Below are 17684 nucleotides of genomic sequence, written 5' to 3'. Positions count from 1 at the left end.
CACGAAAGACAGAAGATTAATCAAAGAAGAAAGAAGAGTCGCCCAGTTTCTGGCAGCCACGCCACGGGTCGCGGCTCCCCCACGGGACGCCACTGTGCAAACAGCGGCGCACAATGCGGCGCGGTGCTGTCGTCGTCCCGCCGAGCGACCTTGCCTTCATTGTCGCTTTTGGCCGCCGCTGCTGCGGCATGCGTGCCAGCGTATACACAACGGGAGTCCCGAGGCGCGAATGTCGTTGCCACCCGGAGCCTTAAATCAAGTCTACGAAGGCACGCACCGCTTTGAAAAGAGACAAAAAAGAATAAGTGACAATGCAATATTGCTTCGGCATCACGTGCACATTTTACTCCGAAAATGTCACTTCGAGGTCATTTGGCGTGATTTCTAATGTACAGGCGCGATCAATATAAAAGGGAACACGATGTTCCCTCTTACATTCCTCAAAACCCAAGTATATTTTTACTTCTGAATCGAACTTTAAAAAAGCGGTGAAAGGATCATGCGTCCAGAAGAACGCTATGTCAGGAAAAAAAAAAAAAACTACAGAGGGTCATGCTCAGTTATGCCTGGGGAGTATTCACTGACGAATAATGGTGTCCCCTCCCGCTCCCTCCTGTATTGCTTCGATGTGTGTGACCATGTATTGCGTCAACTCCGTTGTCTTTGTAAGCAACGCTCTCAACAATTCACCCCGACAAAGACGTCTTCACAACGATGTGAATGCATCCCACGTAGCGACCTTCATTTACTTTGCAGGCCTATGTGTACAGCAGTCAGGTGTCGTCGTTTCTTGTCCGATTCGCCTTCGTGGCCTTGTCGGTTGTTATCCGTTTTCGTTTCTTTCTTACATTCTCGAATTAGAGAATAGCGTGTATACTATTGTGCCTGCGAATGTTTTCCGGTTCGCTTCCAGAAGGACGATGTCAGTTTATTCGTTATTCCGTGCAGCCGCTTTTCAAGAGCATGTTCGTTCGTTGTGAGCTTCCTTCCTGAAGCAACACGGCGGCAATGACAACTCAAGCAAGGAGAGTAAACGCGTTCGGCCTCATCCTTTCCCGGCAACTCCGCTGTGTGAGACGGACTGCCGCGTCCAGGAGCCGCCTGTTCCTTCCAGGAACCGCGTCCCAGACACGCCGCGACATATCCGTCGCAAAACGTCGCCGAAGCCCGGCGTCGCGCCGGCGGCGGGCGAGGAGGGCATCGCGCGCTGTTCGGAGGAGCCGGCGGCGCGAGCGCTACCAGACCGCACTGTGTGACACATGCTGTGCAATCAGCGTCTGTGCTGTACTACGTGCCTCGGAGCACGTGCTGGTGAGACGAGGGAAGAAGGCGAGCCGCCGAAGAAGCGGGTCGCTCTCCTCGAAGCCGCCGGCCGGCGTCTCGCGGGTACGACGACCCACATCGTCCCTCCTCCCGGCAGCGGCAACACCGACGGGGAAATGCGCGCTCGCTCGGGTTCTTCTTTTTCTTTGTCGCCGTCTTCGCTCTCGGCTGACTCTTCCCGACCCAGATTCCGCACTGCTCGCCTCGCTGGACCCCGCCGTGTGTCTCGCGATGCTGCGCAGCGGCCCCTTCTGTCGAAACAGCTAGCTATACGGTAGTTTTCCGCGCGCGCTGTCTGGAAGCACGTCATTATCGGAGCATTTCACTCTTTTTGAGGCATTGTATCGTTGTGGGTGACTTCGGCCGGGTTTAAGCCACACTTCCGCTCATTGTCTCGTAATGTCTTGCTCAGGAAAACAAAAAGTCCTTTATCGGCCATCAAATATAGTTATCTGATGTGAGAAATCTTTCTCTGGCGAGTATCCAGTTCAAAATTTGCCGCAAGCGAAGGTTGTGGAGAACGTGCAGTCGCAGATCCACGGTCTTTCCTCACTATCCTTTTTTGCACAAGGGTGAATGTGCTGATTCAGGTGGACAAGAATGGGAGAGAACGGGCGACGAAGCGGTCGCGAAAGGGGCTCACGGCGCCATTCTGGCGTCAGAGTCCTCTTGTGTTTGTACTTTTCCTTCCTTCTTTCCCTTTGCGCAGAATTGTCATATTTTTCAAAGGGGGGTGTGGGGTAAGCCATTCTCAGTACAGCTGCGCCTTCCACGTAAACAGCAGAAGATGGCGTGTGCTGGTAGCAGCATCCTGCTGCACTTTTCGAAGGCTGCGCATTTCCGTTTCCTATACCTTCTGGAACGAGCGAAAGAAAAGAAATAATGGAAAGGAAAGGAAGGCTCGTGTGTCCATATTCGATTCCGTATTGTGCTCGAATCCCTGTCGAATGCGTTGCCCGATTTCCTACACCAGCCGCTGCTACAACATGACTGTCGCGCACAATGCCATGCTGCGCAGAACGTTCTGGTCTCATCAGTGCCTGCTTTTAGATAGTTCTGATTTACGCGCCTTACTAGGCGGAAAGAGAGAAAACCTTTAGGCTGTTCTCACTTGTGCAGGAGGATATGGGAGCCATAACGTTCCTATTGTCCAGTGATGAATGCCGGACTTTTCCGTTACAGTGCCGGCGCCGTTTTTTCGAGAGAAAGCCTCGACATGCTGCAGCTGCGCCTTTAGGATCGAAAACCGCGAGGAGCGAGGAAGCCATTGTTTCCTTAAACGGTAGCCACGGAAGGCATGCATTCCGGCGTCCCTCCGTCCGACAGGTGTAGCCCGCTCCCGATGTGTTCGATAGGCCCCGTCACCTTGTCAGTACAGGAACTGCATACGAGACAGCGTGGCTGTATCGCCTCCGAGCTCGGGCCTTGTCGCATTTCGCAGCGTGGTCAACCAAAGGGTGGCGATAGCACTACTGTATTCCCTCCTGCACCGTCGTTCCACTTCCTGGAGATACGCGGCTGCTGCGCAGTGCAGCACCGCAGGATGAGACGCCGAGGAAGGGAGGCAAAGGAAGCAGGCCTTACGGAAGTGGGCTTTCCGTACCGGCAAGCGCACCCGTTTCTGTTTTTTTTTTCTCTTTTTTACGTAGGCAGACACGTCACGACTTGCGCCAATCTCGATGCAAAATTGCCCGGCGAACACACGTGTACGCCGCGCTGATCTGCCGCTATAGAGCGACCGGATTTTCACGAAGCGCCAGAGGCGGTTTCTCGCTCGAGGTGGCCGGCTTTCGAGCAGGGGTGGCTTCTGGGTTGCTTGGAAGAAGGAGGGTTGATAGAGAGGTTGGAGGAGGCGAAATGATGGCTGCATGCATACGCCGAGTTTCTTGGTTTCTCGTGCCCGTTAACGAAATCCGTTTGCAGTCCGCGCACCAACCGCCCTGACGTCTCTCGAAGCCTGCGCAATCCCCGGTGCACGCGCAAGAAAAATCCGTTTTTTTTTTATCTTTCTCTGCGATCTCAGTCCAACCGGCTTGCACGTCTACTAAGCGAAACTGCTGACTATCTCCAGTGCGTGTGTAAAGTACACCGATCGTCCTTCAACTGGGCCTTACTGATGGCCTCAAAGTTTTTTTTTTCCCCTCCTTCGCAGAGCTCAGGCTGATCATTCAGGGAAGACAGTTACCGACGCAAGCGATGCGAGTACACAAGAACTGTGGGCGGGAAAACGCTGTAGTAAAGCGGTCACAAGGCGTCGTACACATGAATATGACAGAAGTCGACTCCGGTCCACATTTTGAGGGAAAGTGCGAAAACGTCGAGCAAGAGAGTAAAGAACGAGTCACGCCTTTCCTTCTCAAAACCTGCTCTTTGTCTCGGAAAATCGACTCAATATGCATTCTGTCGCATTCATGTAAACGTGGCTACACAGTATAGGGTTGACATTTACAAATGCAGGAAAAAATTTTAAGAAACGCAAGCACGAAGGTACGTGTATAGAGTGTCTGCGCTAAACTTGAGCCGAAAGACGGCTTGGTTTCCACGGTACGTGTTGCACATGCCCGCTCGGCTTTTTTCGTTTCACCTCTGCAGCTGAGACAGCTCCTACTTTTTCCGGGGCAGCAGATAAGCAACCTTTTGTTAACCACTTGCAGCATGCGATGCACATCGGGCCGCTGGGTCAGAAATGCATACACGGCTTTCATTCCTTCAAACGCGCTCGAAATTCCAGTTGATTCATAACAGCCTTTGGTTTTGTTTCCTCATGCTTGCTTCACAGCCGCTTGAGAGACTGCAAGGAACATATATATCTCATATAGCTGGCAAACAATCATTTGAGGCGATCGGTACTTCCTACAACAGTCGAACTAAGAGCGCCGACTTCTCCCCCTCTCGAAGAGGCATCGTTGGTCAGCATCCATCTATGTGAAGCAAGTGTTCTTATTTCGTAAGGGCAGCCACGTGGCTTTCTCAAACTGGACCGTTTACACACAAGGAATCAGTTCATACTATTCTTATCCATTGGCACTATCCGCCGCGCCGACTGAAACATAAAACCGTCAGGAGGCGCTCGAACCGCTGACGGATTGCGAAAAGAATGGATTGAAACAGCTGAAATCGACTCGTAATGTTGTAACGGGCCCCGGGGAAGTTTGGGAGGGGGATGCGGGGGAGAGGAGGCACTCACCCTTCGCCGCTGCAGCCTCGCGATGCAGGAAAGCCACCCCACCGCTTCCGCAAATACGTTTCCTTCACCGCTTTCCTCGTGCTTTCGCCCGAGATGCGCTAACCTTACGCAAATACGCGCAAAGCGGCAACCGATTAGGCGAAAGCACATGGGCAGCGCTGGTTGCTCGGCCAGAGAAAACGAGGCAGGAGAATCAGAAAAGACGGAGGCTCGTTTGCTCGGTAACGGTCGGCGCGTAACGAGCCGTTTCCGGATTTGCGCGTACGGGGCAGTGGCACTTGAGCGCGAATGCACGGTGCCGGCTCTCGCGGGCTGCGATGCCAGCAGGCGCGTCACAGCGCGTGCCACGCGCGAACGCCCGCGCGATGGAAGAACGGGTGGCCGAGCGAGGAAACGAAAGATTTAAAGAAAAAAAAAAAAAAACTAAAAGGACGCCGCGCACTGCTTGCCGTCCCTGTGTGCGTGCTGCCCGCGGAAGCCGAAGCAGGGGTGGTAGGAGAAAGAAAGAAAGAAAGAAAGAAAGAAAGAAAGAAAGAAAGAAAGAAAGAAAGAAAGAAAGAAAGAAAGAAAGAAAGAAAGAAAGAAAGAAAGAAAGAAAGTTAAACAGAGGAGCCACCGAGGAAACGGGAACACGAAGCGAAGGGGACCTGGTTGTTTGCCGATTCCTGTCCGTTCCGCCGGCGCGCCGAGCGTTATTCTTTGTTTCTTTTTTGTTTTTTCCTATTCTATCCCTTTTTCTTTCTCTCTGTAAAATTCAGCACGCGTGGGTCGACGCGTGGACCGGCTGGAAAATATCAACAGCGAAATTACTGGAGACTCACTCGTGCAGACTTTCGAGAGCCCAATACACAACACTGCGTTCGTATTTAACGTGTCCGTCCCCGTGAATTTATATCTCCGTTTCTCAGTCTTCTTCGTCTGCTTCTTGCCGTTTCTTCTTTTCACCTTCTGCTACATCAACGTGCAATGGCCACCGAACGCCGCGAGTAAAATCTCCCAGTACTTGCGAATCCAGGGGAGGGAAGGGACGCTTCGCATTAGAGGGCGCTCCGTTCGCGGTCGGCTTCTCGCTCTGCTGTCAATGAAGGAGGCTGGACAGAAAAGGGAAGGGAGAAATCGAACGGCTCTAAGGTGAACGCTGGGAGCGATAGAATAAAGGGAATAGAGGACTGGCGCAGTGCGCTTCCTCGAAGCGGCGGAGGGGCGCACTTTTAGATGAGGAAGTCCTGCGCACTTGTGGAGGGTGCGCACACAGAGCTGTCTTCGAGAACGAGTGGTCGCACGGCGGACGGACGTGGCGAGCGCGGCTGCTTATGCGAAGAGCTAATTACGCTGCCCGCCGACTGGCGTCGCTCGGCAGCAGTTCGCTCGAACGCCTCGTGCACGTGCAGAAAATAAAGACTGCGAGGCGCCTCTGCGCGGACGGGCCGAACAAAAATAAGGAAATGGGCGCCGGCATCCTATTTCCGGCGCCGCTCTTTTGTGCCGCTGCTGCTACTGCTGCGCGCACCGAAGGAAGCGTTGCCCGCGCTGTGCATCGAGGAGGAAAGCTGAAGAGATTGCGCGCTCTCTGCGCTCGGCGAAAGGATGTCCGCAGTCAATTAAACCCCGAGCGACTCCTTCTCCGCTGCGCGATGCGGTGCCCGGCCCACGGCTTCCTCTTTCTCTGTTTTTCCCAGGAGCCAGTCGGGATGACGAAATTCGAAGCTGAAGGGAGTTCCACCTAATCGCACCCTCTTTGGATGTCACTGAAGAAACGCCGTAATTCCCAGCTCGGAGAATTTCAGCATAGCTGCGCTTTCGGATTAGCCGGTATTCGAGCCTCCTTGGCTGAGTGGAAGTGTCGCATGGATAGATTTTATCGAGCCAGTGAGCGCGCAGTGGCCCGCTGGTTCCTTCGTGCCTAAGTATGTATTATAACCGCGTCGATCGTATAAATCGGTTGTGATGAAGTCATAATGGCCGCCATGTTTGAGACTAGGAGCTCTGCGAAAAGCTGCGTGTTTATCACATCCGCTTACCACAGCCTGTTTCTGCTTGAACTGTGGAAGCTATGCGTGGGCCTCTATCGCATGACGTCACGTGGAGCATTGTATTCAAGCGGGTCTCGATGTGCAGCAAGTGCATTAGTCCATTACCAAGTATAGTAGCATGTGCATCAGCACATTAGGAGGCGCATTTCATGCATTAGTATCAACTAATGGCATATGGAAACGCGCATCTCAGAAAGACTGCTGATGTCCACTCCTTGGACAGACTTGCGTGCCTTCGCGTGTGTAGAGGCGCCTCGCGGTCGAAAACAAGGCTTTCCTGATCGTTGCTCTTGAATTTGCGCATGCAGCCACAGAAGTAAGGACTAAAAAGGTCAACCCTCTACTAATCCTCCTGCCCACATTGAACTCTGCCTATGCACCCCGCCGCGCTGTCGGAGCGCGTTTAACGCTCCGGGACACGGATGGCGCCTCCAGTATGTGCGCGCCGTTTACAGCCGCTCAAATAGGAACAAAAGCAAAGAAAGCGCACAAAAGGAGGTTGAAGAGCAGAGTTCGGCAACCTCTCCGTACAAGGGGATTCCCCCTGCGCGGTCTGCGACTCGCCGGGACCAAAACAGGACTGGTCCTGCTCCCCTCTTCTGTACATTTGCTTTTTCATTTTTTTTATTTCAATCCATTGCTTTTAGCAGCATCGCACCCTTCTTCCGCTACGAAAAAGACGCCCCGAAAGAAACTGCGAAGACAGAGACAAAATGAGAGAGAGAGGGGGGAGACACACAGCGAAATGCTAAAGCGCGGCCGGGATAGATGACTCACGAGGTGAGCAGGGCTTTTTGTTTCTCTTCGTTCTTGCGTATTTTATTGTTCGTTTTGGGCGAAAGATCAGGCGCGCTGTTGGCGGGCGCGTCCACAATCGGCGCTTCCCTCGTTGTAACTCGCTGAGAGAACCAGTTTCCCAGAGAAATGCCCTCGGTGTGTGTGGATCGCCCTGAGAAAGAGATTGAGGGGGGGGGGTTGCGAAAGGGTCGGATACAGGCCACGGAGATGAGGTGTTCGCAACTCCGTCTCCGGTGGCAGCTCGGGGAGAAGGGTCGCCAAGCGTGGAGAGGGTGGACTGTTTATGAGCCTTCTTGTGTTGTTTTCCGGCCCCCTGTTTTGGTGCCCGTGTTATGGCGTTGCGTTCGCTTCCTGTTTCAACACGGATGGGGGGGCCTTGGTGCGCGCGGGTGCACGGCGACAGGATGTTCCCGTTTCTTTTGCGTCTTTGTGCGCTTGTTTGTTAATGGTCCCCTTCGCCTCTTCCCCTCATCATCCCTCGCCCTTACAGCTCTCATTCAGCGATCGTTGCGACGTCTTCCGTCGCTCACTGCTTGCCACACTGGCTTCTTCGCTTTCGGGGAAATCCCCACACTTAGATAAGGGTCGAACGAAGGAATGACGAAACGGTTTGTCAGTCGACTGAAACTCGCCCTGACTGGCGCTAAACGTTCTGGTCAGTTATCTTTATACAACGACGGCCCTATCCCGGCGATGGTCCTGGTTTCGAGCTCTGGACGGGGACCTATCTCGCTTCAGCGAAGAAATTTACAGGATGCCGCGTATCTTTCGCAGCCGTTCGGCTACGCGCTGCACATCAGCGATAATTCTCTTTCGTTCGGCTGCACTTAACGCTACTGGCGCATTTCCGTCTTCCGTGCACGACAATGCGTGATACGCTGGACACTTGTGTTGCGCAATGCGGCGCCTCCTTCCGGTGTTGCGGAGCCCCCTCTCCTAATTACGGAGGAACGGTCGCCTCCAGCAAGGTTGTCAGACTAGTTCCTCCTCTGTCACCCTGGATCCGCGCACAGAAGAGGCAGCGCCACCTTGCTGCTCGCATTCAGTAGACTGACCGCTGGAACACACTTGGGCCACGAGATACGGGTGAAAGGGAGAGGGAAACGGAGAGGGCAAAAGAAAAGGAAAACAATGCTTCCCGGGAGCAGCCAGGAAGTCCGATAATTATGGGGAGGGAATGACGGCCGCGCTTTTCCGGTGGCCGAGCCCTCCTCCTTTTCACTCTCCTGTGCGGGCACTCGCTCAGACCTATATAGCTACCTAGCTGCTTTACGCATATAGATGCACGCGGCAAACATCCATAGCAGCGCTCTTAGAAAGCAAGGAAAGAGAATAATGGATAGCTGGCACCTTTAATGCGCGTTCTGTGCCGTTTGGCTTGCCGCGTGCTGCTTGCAACCGCCGCACGCCCTGCTTATGTGTGCGCGATATGTGTGTTTTTTCTTGGGCTGGGCTGCCTTCGTACGTGTGTGAGAGTCCAGTTGGTGCGCCTAGCTTCTTTTGTGTGTCCCGTAGTTCTTGGCGCAACTCGCGCGCGCGTCCTCGCACGCTCGGTTTTGGCCTCGATGCAGCCCAACCGCGGCACGCGCGCAGTAATGTAGGCGCTCGCTTGCGCGTCCCAAGCGGGCTCCTCGGTGGGAGCCGAATTAGGAATAGAATGTGGAGAGACGCCGCGTGGCGTTCGGGTGGCCGCACGCTCGAGAAGCCTTGGGAATCTCCCGCGGCTATATCGGTCAGAAGAACGCATCGCTAATGTAAACAGCGAAGTCGAGAGCGGAAAACAGTTTACGAGACTATCCGCTTGGTGCCGAATGCACTAAGTCCCCTGTCGTGCCCTCATTGGCCCTCCCATCCTTTTTTTTTTCGTCTCTTTGTTGCTCCGAATTGCTGTTGCCGTTCAGCGTGCAAAAATATTGCGCGTCAGCCGTGAAGGAGGTCATTTGAAGACAATCTTTATTACAGGTACAGTATTTACTCCTGCACCGCTTTCGACACCCCGGGTTACACGAACCAGTGCGGGTTCTACCGCGGACATGAACGAGGTCGTACAGGGTCATCCACTCTAAGTTAGAACCCGCTAGCGCATGCCCGCACTCTTCAGAGGGCCACCGCGTGTGACACAGTCGCTCATCGCAGCAAAGTGGCGCTGGAGAAGGTGTACCTGGACGTGGTGCTTCGCGTCATATGCCACTTCGCTTCGATGCGCAGCCGTTTCGGACGCGGTGACCCTCCAAAGAGCACGGCCATGCGCTAGCGCATTTTAACTAAGAGTGGACGACCCTGTACATGCACGATAACGCCCAGCCAGGCTGTAGTGGCTGGTTGTTAGCTGTTGATGGTGGTAAGCGGATAATGTAAACGTTACTTGTTTCCATGGTGTTATTCGTTCTCTTTTATATATCTCTTCCCTGTTTTTGTTCACCTCGTACCAGTTTGATAGGAGTCCTGTGTCTCGGACGAGGACCTCGTATATTCCTTGGCACCTTGTGTCTGTATGCATATGTACTACATAATTATCGATACGTCCGTTAGTGGCTTCACCTTTATGCCATGTTTCGGCCTACCTGTTCCCTTGAGAAGAAATGCAGGATTCGGCGTGTCGCTGTTTCTTGTGTCCTCTGCTTTATTCTCTACTATTACTGTTACTTGCTGAGCGAAAAATAGAGCAAAATCCTGCCTGCCAAAGTCGCACAGGTTCCCCTAGCGGTCGTGCGGCTCTTCGCTTTTTCACTTCTGCTCGCTGACAATTCTTATGGCAACCCGTAAAACGCCCTGCTCTGCTCTCCAGGATGCTGTTGTAATTATCCACTTCTTATTCTTTCTTTCTGAGATCGCCTGGCGGCTTTTGAGAAGACGTCGAGACAAACGGTAGCCGGCGGTAAGTTGAAAGAGCCGGGGTCGTCGACCCCTTCGTGGCCGAAGGCTCATCTGCGGAGCAAGCGAAAGCCGCCGCTGCGTTATGTGTAGCCCGTGCGGCAATAATAAACACCGCCGGCTCAGATCATGGCCTGTTCATGGAAACTGCAGAAAGAAAATATTTGTCCCGTTACACAAACACTTTGCTTCGTTGTTATTGTTGTCATTACTGCACATGTATACGGAGTCTGTAAGGAGATCCTGTAGGTGTCGTGACGGGCACTTGGGTGGTCTCACGCGCAGTTTGGAACGACTGGGTACCGCAGCGAGTACGAAGCGTTCTTATCCGAGGTCAGCTAGTCCTAGCCAATGGTATCCGGAACGATTCTCAGACAGATGTCGTTTATGTCACGACAGGGCAGATACCTTACACATTGTATGGACCTGTCATAAAACATACTCCATACACAAACAAATTAGGACCGAGGATCTTTGGGAGACTAATGCATAGCTCTGACTTTAAGACCCAGCTGAAAGTCGTCCGACTGGCAGAAAACGCCGCCCGGATTCAAGGACTCCAGGCCGTTGTCTAGGCGGATGGGCTGAAGCCAGTTCTGTATCTGTAGGAAAGTAAAGTTACCTGCTTCTACTACTGCTCAGAGAAAAAGCCCTTCCTCACGTATACGCCTAGGCTCGCCGCCAGCTTCTTTGTTGGCTGAGTAATGTATAGCGTGGGGTTGACTTCTCAGGTGAGGAAAAGTTAGAAACAACGTTCGCTGAGAGATAAGGTAAGAGGAAATTTTCTGGCACGTGGCACAGGACGGAGCTAATTGGGGATCGGTTGGGGAGAACTAGTAGACCTTTAGTGAACTGACTGATGATGATGATGATGACTGTCATGGTGGAGAGCTTGCGTCTAGCTTACTCCGCCAAGCGTTCCTAACCACGTCACACGGCGGCGCTGTAGTATGCATACAGGAACACTAGCAGCGCCGGTTGGAGCCACAGCACCCGGCTCGCACCACGCTCGGATGCGCGCGCACCGTGAGGTGGTGCGCCACAAATTGGCCGAGGTGTGGACGGGTGAAAGCACGACGCATGCTAATGGCAGCAGGCGGAGGTGGTGGTGATGGTGACGGATGGACGGCGCCAAGAGAAAGCGAAGGGAACGACGAAAACGCGCGGAGGCGCTGGCGCGCGCAAAATTTCAGCGAGGAGGGGGAGGAAATGCAGCGCGCGCTTTTTGTTGGCTGTTCGCGCGGCACAGTGCAAGACCGACGGAGGCGCACAGCTTCCCGCCCACGGTGCGTGCGACCGCGGCGGCAATTATGCGCGTGCGGTTACGCAATTTGGTCCTTTGCTAACGCGCGTCCCTGCGATGTGGCCGCGTGTGTCTAGCTACGCAGAGAGAAAGAGTGAAAAAAAAAACAAAAAAAAACGGCCCGGCCGAAGAGAGAACGGGAAAACTGTATAGCGTCTTTGGCTCGTATATACACGTATGCAGCTTGAGCAAAAAAGGGAAAAAGAAACGTTTTTCTCTATTTGTAATTCCTGCCGCGGTTATATTCCTCTCACCAGTGCGAAACGCAGTTTGTGTACGCATACGAGCGGAGAAAAAAAAATCGGAGCGACAGCGTCATATGCATGCCCGGCTGCGCCCGCATAATGATGATAATCACTGCCGAGAGACAGGCAGAGAGATTGCCTTTTCCACGAAGATTTTCGGTCCCCCCTTCGCCTGCGGGAATAATAGTCGCCCCGCTGCCTCCTTTCCCTGGTTTATGATTTCTTTTCTCCTTGTTGCTGGCTACACTGCACGCTCGTTTCGCGGTCGGCCTCGCGTACGAACGCGACGAGAAGGCGCGCGGTAACGATTACGGGGCTTGTGTGTTACTAACGAGGTTAGAGAGCTGATTTCGGGGAAGCGGGCGATTGGAGGTTGCTCCGGCTAGCGGAAACTTTTATTCGCCGGTCGCGCGCTGCCCGGTGTTTCTCCGGAATGCGTATACGTAGCGCGCGGAGGCTCGACTTCACACCAGTCCACTCCAGCGGTTGTGCGTATCAGCCCGATTTCTTCGTAACGGTGCCTCATCTCTGGCTGTTCTAAATGGGCGTTTCGGAGAACGCCTGTAGCTGTTATATACTCGACTAACTTATATACGGCGCCCGAGGCAGTGCGCTGAGCAGCGAAGCGGCACTATATGCACGGGTGCCGAAAGAAAGACGTCCGACGTTGCAGTCGAGTCGGAGGCAGTTCGTAGAAACTGGAGCTTTGCACCGTGGTTGCATTATTCTTTATAGCGAGGCCAGATACAACGGTAAAGGCTGACAGAATGTGTCGTGTTGGGTTAAAGTCTACATATAATCAATGCAATGACAGCGTCTCTAAAAGGCGATTGTGCAACCTTCCGTCCTTTCTTGCCGGTAAGCAAGAAAAATGGCCTTAAAAAAGGAGAACTGACGTTACTCGTGCGATTAGTCTCTGTAAATGAAATGCGTCGACAGCCTGTGTAGGCACGCTGTAAGGAACAGAGGACTGCGCCGTGCAGTGGAACGCGCGGTTTACGAGGAAGCCTGATCATAGCGCCTCGCTGTTCGCGAAATGTCGCTTCGTCCGTTGTACCTCGAACATCGCGGCGAATAAATAAGCGGAAGACAGACACACCGGCCAGCACAGATGCGACGGGGTGTGCGCTGTTTGTACGCGGCCGAAATGGCATCTCTTCTTCTCGGCAGCTGCGTGGGACGAGGAAAGAGGTCATGTTCGCGGCGCACGTGTCAGTTTATCCCGTTCCCTTTTCGTTTAATACACTCACCTGCGGCGGACGTTGGGGGTTACGGACGCCGATTCATTTCGCGGTGACGCTCTCAGCAGGTGGCAGTGTTTTGTGGCCCGTCGGCACGTGGCCTTAGGCATCACGTGCGCCGCTGGCCTGACGCCGAAACGTGGCGCGCTGTTCGCGAGTAAACACCCTCGGCAAGCGACGCCACCAACTGTTGTTGTTGTGGTTAGGAAGCGTGGTGTTCCCGCTTGCGCAGCGACTTATTGCGCAGCCACTGATCGCACGCCTCTCATTTGGCATATTTGTGTGACGAGTGACACATTTAATTAGAACGAACATAAGTGTCCAGTTGGAGAAACGCCGTGCAAGTTTTAAGACGTATTGTGAGGCGTTTATTGAGCTGTTTTTTTTTTTCGCTCGCGCCGCGAGAGATGTGCACGGCTATGCGGGTAAGGCCAGCACACCTGAAGGCCGTTCATCTTCTAGAACGTCACCCTATATATATGTTACAAACTGATAAATGGTTAAAGGATTTTTGCGTGCTTAAGCAACGTTGTGAGGTTCGCCGGAGTCCATTAATTGTTTCTGAGGGAAGGGAATGGCGAAGTAGCTTTTTTACTTCACGGAGGACATCTCAACCGCGCTCTGATGGCAGGGAGAAAGGTGGGGGTGAAAGAAGAAGGAGAGAAAGAGATGCCATAGTGGGGAGATCCGTAATAATATCGGGCACCTGGGAATCTCTAACGTGCCCTGACATCGTACAGCACACGGGCGCCTTTTGCGTTTCGCGTCCATCGAAACGCGGCCGCCGCGGTCGGGTTAGTTCATGGGAGTATACTGCAGGGGCGGATTTCAGAGGGGGGTGCTTCCCCCATCTCAACCAAGAAATATTCCAGGAAATACACGTTTCCTTCAACCGCCCCCTCCTAAATCCGCCCCTGGTCTCGTGGTTAAGTTCAATCACTTTGGGTTCATGGTCACCTCGTGGGATCTCCTGTATTGTGCCTCCATCGAAATGCAGCCGCCGCGGCCGGAACCGAATCAGCGAAATCGTGCTGCCATGGCACCACGGCGGCGGGCATTGGCTACACTGTGCTTCTGATACTATAATACATAATGCGTGCACGAGAAGGTCAGTGATTGGGCTATTCTTTGACATATTTTATTCTTGCGTTTTCCGCGTGTGCAGCAAGATCACATGGTGCCGAAGGCGAGTCACGCAACCGCGGCTTGTTCCTGCGTGGCGCGGCGACGGCGGACCATTTGTTCAGAGCCACGTGAGCATCACGTGCGTGCCGAGCCGCTCTCCTGCGGAGCTCGTGACCGGTTGCGTGTACGAGCAGTTCCTCGTGTGCACAGCCGAGAGGCGCACCGGACGCTTATGGCCGATGCTACATACGCATTTACTGAATTGAGGGAAAAGAAACAAAAGCGCATGCAGGCATAAGCGGGTCATTCAGCGCGGACTTCCAGGCCTGTTGCGCGTTTTCCGACTGCTGGCGAAATGCAAACGCTGAAACTTTCAGTATGTGGCCTTGGGACAGAGTGCCTAAGAACGCCGCGCTTGGATTTGTGTATCGTTAACGCTGTTAACGTACATTTCAGCTATGCGCGTGCTCGCGATGGGTTTTGGGTACCGTGCGACTAGGTTCCGCTCTGTTGCTCAGAAATGTGTTACACACACTCAGTGAAAAGACCTGGAGGTGCGCGAAATTAGTGTGATACCGCATAGAGAAACAAGAAAGTGGGCATCACAGTGTAGCGGGGGTGTGGCGGCTCCTTCGCCGACCCCTTTTCAAACTTGTGGCGAGTCGGCCAGCGTAGCGTTGCGGCCCTGGGCGGGCAGTCGGTCGTGTCGCTTCCTTCCACTCGGGCTGGCAACAGGTAGCTGGCAACAGCGCACCGGCGTCACGACCAACACAGAGCCGGGCTAGCGGCTCTCGCAAAAGCTGCATGCAGGAGCGGCGTCGCAGTCGCCGGGTCTTCCGTCAAGGCCCCCGCGTCACGGCGCTTGTGCGCTGCGCGCACATGGCGCATGGCGTCACAATTGCGTGACGTCACGCCCGGCGCAGTCGTCGTCATCGGGCATCCCCCGTCTGCGCGACCGACACAAAGGCGGCCCGCTGCCTCGCACAGGCACGGCGACATGCACTTGGGAAGGCCTTCGGCGCGGTGTGCAACCATGCGCCGAGATACGTCCTCTCCCCCGCACTCCCCTCCACCGCCACACGTACGACCTGCGTCTGCTGGCTTCCCGATGGCATGATGCGCGCTGTGGCCTCCATTTGTCAATACAGATGAGCGCCGTCTCTGCTGCGTATTATTCGTTCGCGCATGTGCGCAGGGGGCGGAAATGACGAGGAAAGAAAAAAAAATAAGAAACGAGGGCGAGGAGAAACGACTGCTGATTTGATTCGTTTCGGCACGTGAGTACAGCAGGGAAGAGATGAACCACTCGCTAAAGTAAGCGCTGTCGAAAAGGGAGAGAGAAAAATGAACGAGTAAAGGAATCTTCGCTGGTCATGAAACAGAAGCGATAAGGTTTAAATCTATACGAATAGAACGAGAACTGATTGAAGTAGGAGGGCCAGGTTTTCTTCGAATAGCATCTGCGGTCGTCTTCGATCGTTAGCTCTACGTTTGATAAAAAAAAAAAATAGATGCATAGGAAAAAAAATACGCAAGAAGCTTACGTAAGGCGAGGTGTGAAGGCCAAGTTGCTTCGCGCTTTAACGGATTCCACCTGCGCCTTTCAGCCTTCGTCCTCGGTCGGAAGCTTCGGCGCTCGCAACTCCAACACCCTGCGGGCTGCCAAGGCTGGAAGAGTCAAGAAGGTCTCACTGATCAGAAGCGTGTCGCTTCACGCGAAGACGGAGCACATCGGAAGGATCATTGGTGAAGCCACGCGCGAGCCTGTTTTCTTTTCTTTTTTCGTTCGTTTCGCTCTTAAAATTGTGGCAATACCGTTCGAAACGAGACCCAGCGAGTACATTCACTAAAGCTTTCGTTTCTTCATGGTCATTCGGTGTTGTGTTACTGAAATGCGCTTCAGCGCCGTGCTTTCACGGAGCGGAAAACTTACCTAGCGTACACAGAGCAGCCCCCCCCCCCCCCCCCTCCCTCTGACGCAGTTGGCGCAGAGTTCGTTTGAATATACCACTCTAACGAACACGTCCGTCCTCTGGGCCGCCTTTATGGTGCGTTTGCCCAAAACTCATTCGTAATCCTGGGTCCGTGTTGGCGACGGACTAGGAGAAGTAGCAAACATTATCGCTTATGCAGAATCGAGCTCAGTCAACGCTTGCTATCGTACACGGGCCGTTTGGCACAGAATGAATGAATTTGAGAGTTTATTGGTACCACGGGCGATAAAAAGTGCAAAAGGTGCCAGAACTGAGGCGTTATATGTTGGACGCCAGTGCGGCTAAAAACGAATATGCTGAATATTTTAGCGCGTTAAAATCGCTGTCATGAAACTGCTAACGGGACGAGACATCAAAAGTGTACCCCCGGAGCCGCTCTGTACTTCTGAGAGAGAAGGACATGGCGTTCAATTTACTTTACGCCATATCGATCAGCGAGAAGGCGTTATAACTGCTTGCATTTTTTTCTGTCTGTCGTCTTAAACGGTGGGCTGCGGTACTAATTCTACTTCAAGATTCCGTTACGCGTGGCCTTTATAGGACACGAAAGGCTGTTCGCCGTATGAAAGACGAGGTGAAGCAGTGTCAGCTTTTACCTTCCTGTTTCTATCCCCTCTCCTCTTTCATTTCTAACCCTTTCTTTTCATTCATTAAAAGTGCTTCATAGAATTACTTTACCGTCTGGCAAAATTCAACTTGCGATTTAATAAATTCTTTCCAAGTTCTTAAATTTCATTATTGGAGGACCTTTTGAGAATGAGGACGTCGCCACTCTTTCCTGGCCAACCTCGCACCTATATATGCCATTTCCCATTTCACGGAAGCAAAACTCTGTTGAGTGCCGCCCTCTATGCTGTTGATGGACATGTGGTCACTGCATTGATTGCTCTTAGTGCACGTCTCCCCAACGTGGGCGGCGTAGCTGTACAGCGTCCAGTCAACTACGCCCAGAGCTCGCGCGCGCCAGTCGGCCCGGATCTCGGCCCCAGACTACTCCGGGGTCGCCCACGCGCCCAGCTGCAGTTCCCAAAAAACAAGGTGGGGAGGGGGAGCAGGAAGGGGAGGAGGGAGAGTGGAACACCTGTGCCCGCGGCTCTCTCCGTGACTGCCCGCATCGTGCGCTTGATGCGTCGTTGGTGCCGACGTCGCCGATTGCGCGGGGGTGGCGTCACTCTGTCGGTGCTGCGAGAACACGTTGCCGTTAAGGGCATGCAGCAGGAATTCTAGGAAGGCGAAAAAAAGCAGCCGTCGCCGAACCCGTTGATCGACTCCTGTTGCTGCTGCTCCGTTATTCAGATCGCGCTGTGTGTGTGTGGGTGGAATTCGGAACTTTCCGACCCCTTCTAGTGCGCACACAGTGCTGACCAGCTTTGCTCCATCCTCGCTGGGAAGTTCTGGAAAAAAGTTCCGCTTGGCGTGAGCACAATAGAGCACGAAACAGCAGTTTCTCTTTGCAGCTTCTTGAGGAGTCCTGACCGTCATGATTGCGACATAGGGTCAAGCAAACGAGCGTAAATTAAAGAAAAAAAAAAGAAATGAGAAAGGGAGTCTATTCACTCGG

The 17684-nt window shown here is 53.4% G+C and overlaps 2 protein-coding genes across 2 annotated transcripts in view; one reads left to right on the top strand and one right to left on the bottom strand.

Moving 5' to 3' along the window:
• LOC149371885 (uncharacterized) overlaps window positions 1–13186 on the bottom strand; it is a 64568-nt gene extending 51382 nt beyond the window's left edge. Inside the window, exons 1-2 of the mRNA XM_089566203.1 lie at window positions 13014–13186; window positions 12863–12933 (exon numbers count right to left, since the gene is read on the bottom strand). Coding sequence (XP_089422329.1) covers window positions 12863–12933; window positions 13014–13114 — 172 coding nt within the window. The 5' untranslated portion in view covers window positions 13115–13186. The remainder of the gene's footprint in view (window positions 1–12862; window positions 12934–13013) is intronic.
• The window catches only part of Glut4EF (Glucose transporter 4 enhancer factor), a 133716-nt gene that overhangs the window by 73690 nt on the left and 42342 nt on the right, over window positions 1–17684 (top strand). The window lies entirely within an intron of this gene.

The sequence above is a fragment of the Amblyomma mixtum genome, chromosome 1 (assembly GCF_055824585.1).
Source record: "Amblyomma mixtum isolate Tamu chromosome 1, ASM5582458v1, whole genome shotgun sequence".
Taxonomy (NCBI): Eukaryota; Metazoa; Arthropoda; class Arachnida; order Ixodida; family Ixodidae; genus Amblyomma; species Amblyomma mixtum.
Note: the sequence above shows the minus strand (reverse complement) of the source record. Positions and strands in the feature narration are given on the sequence as shown.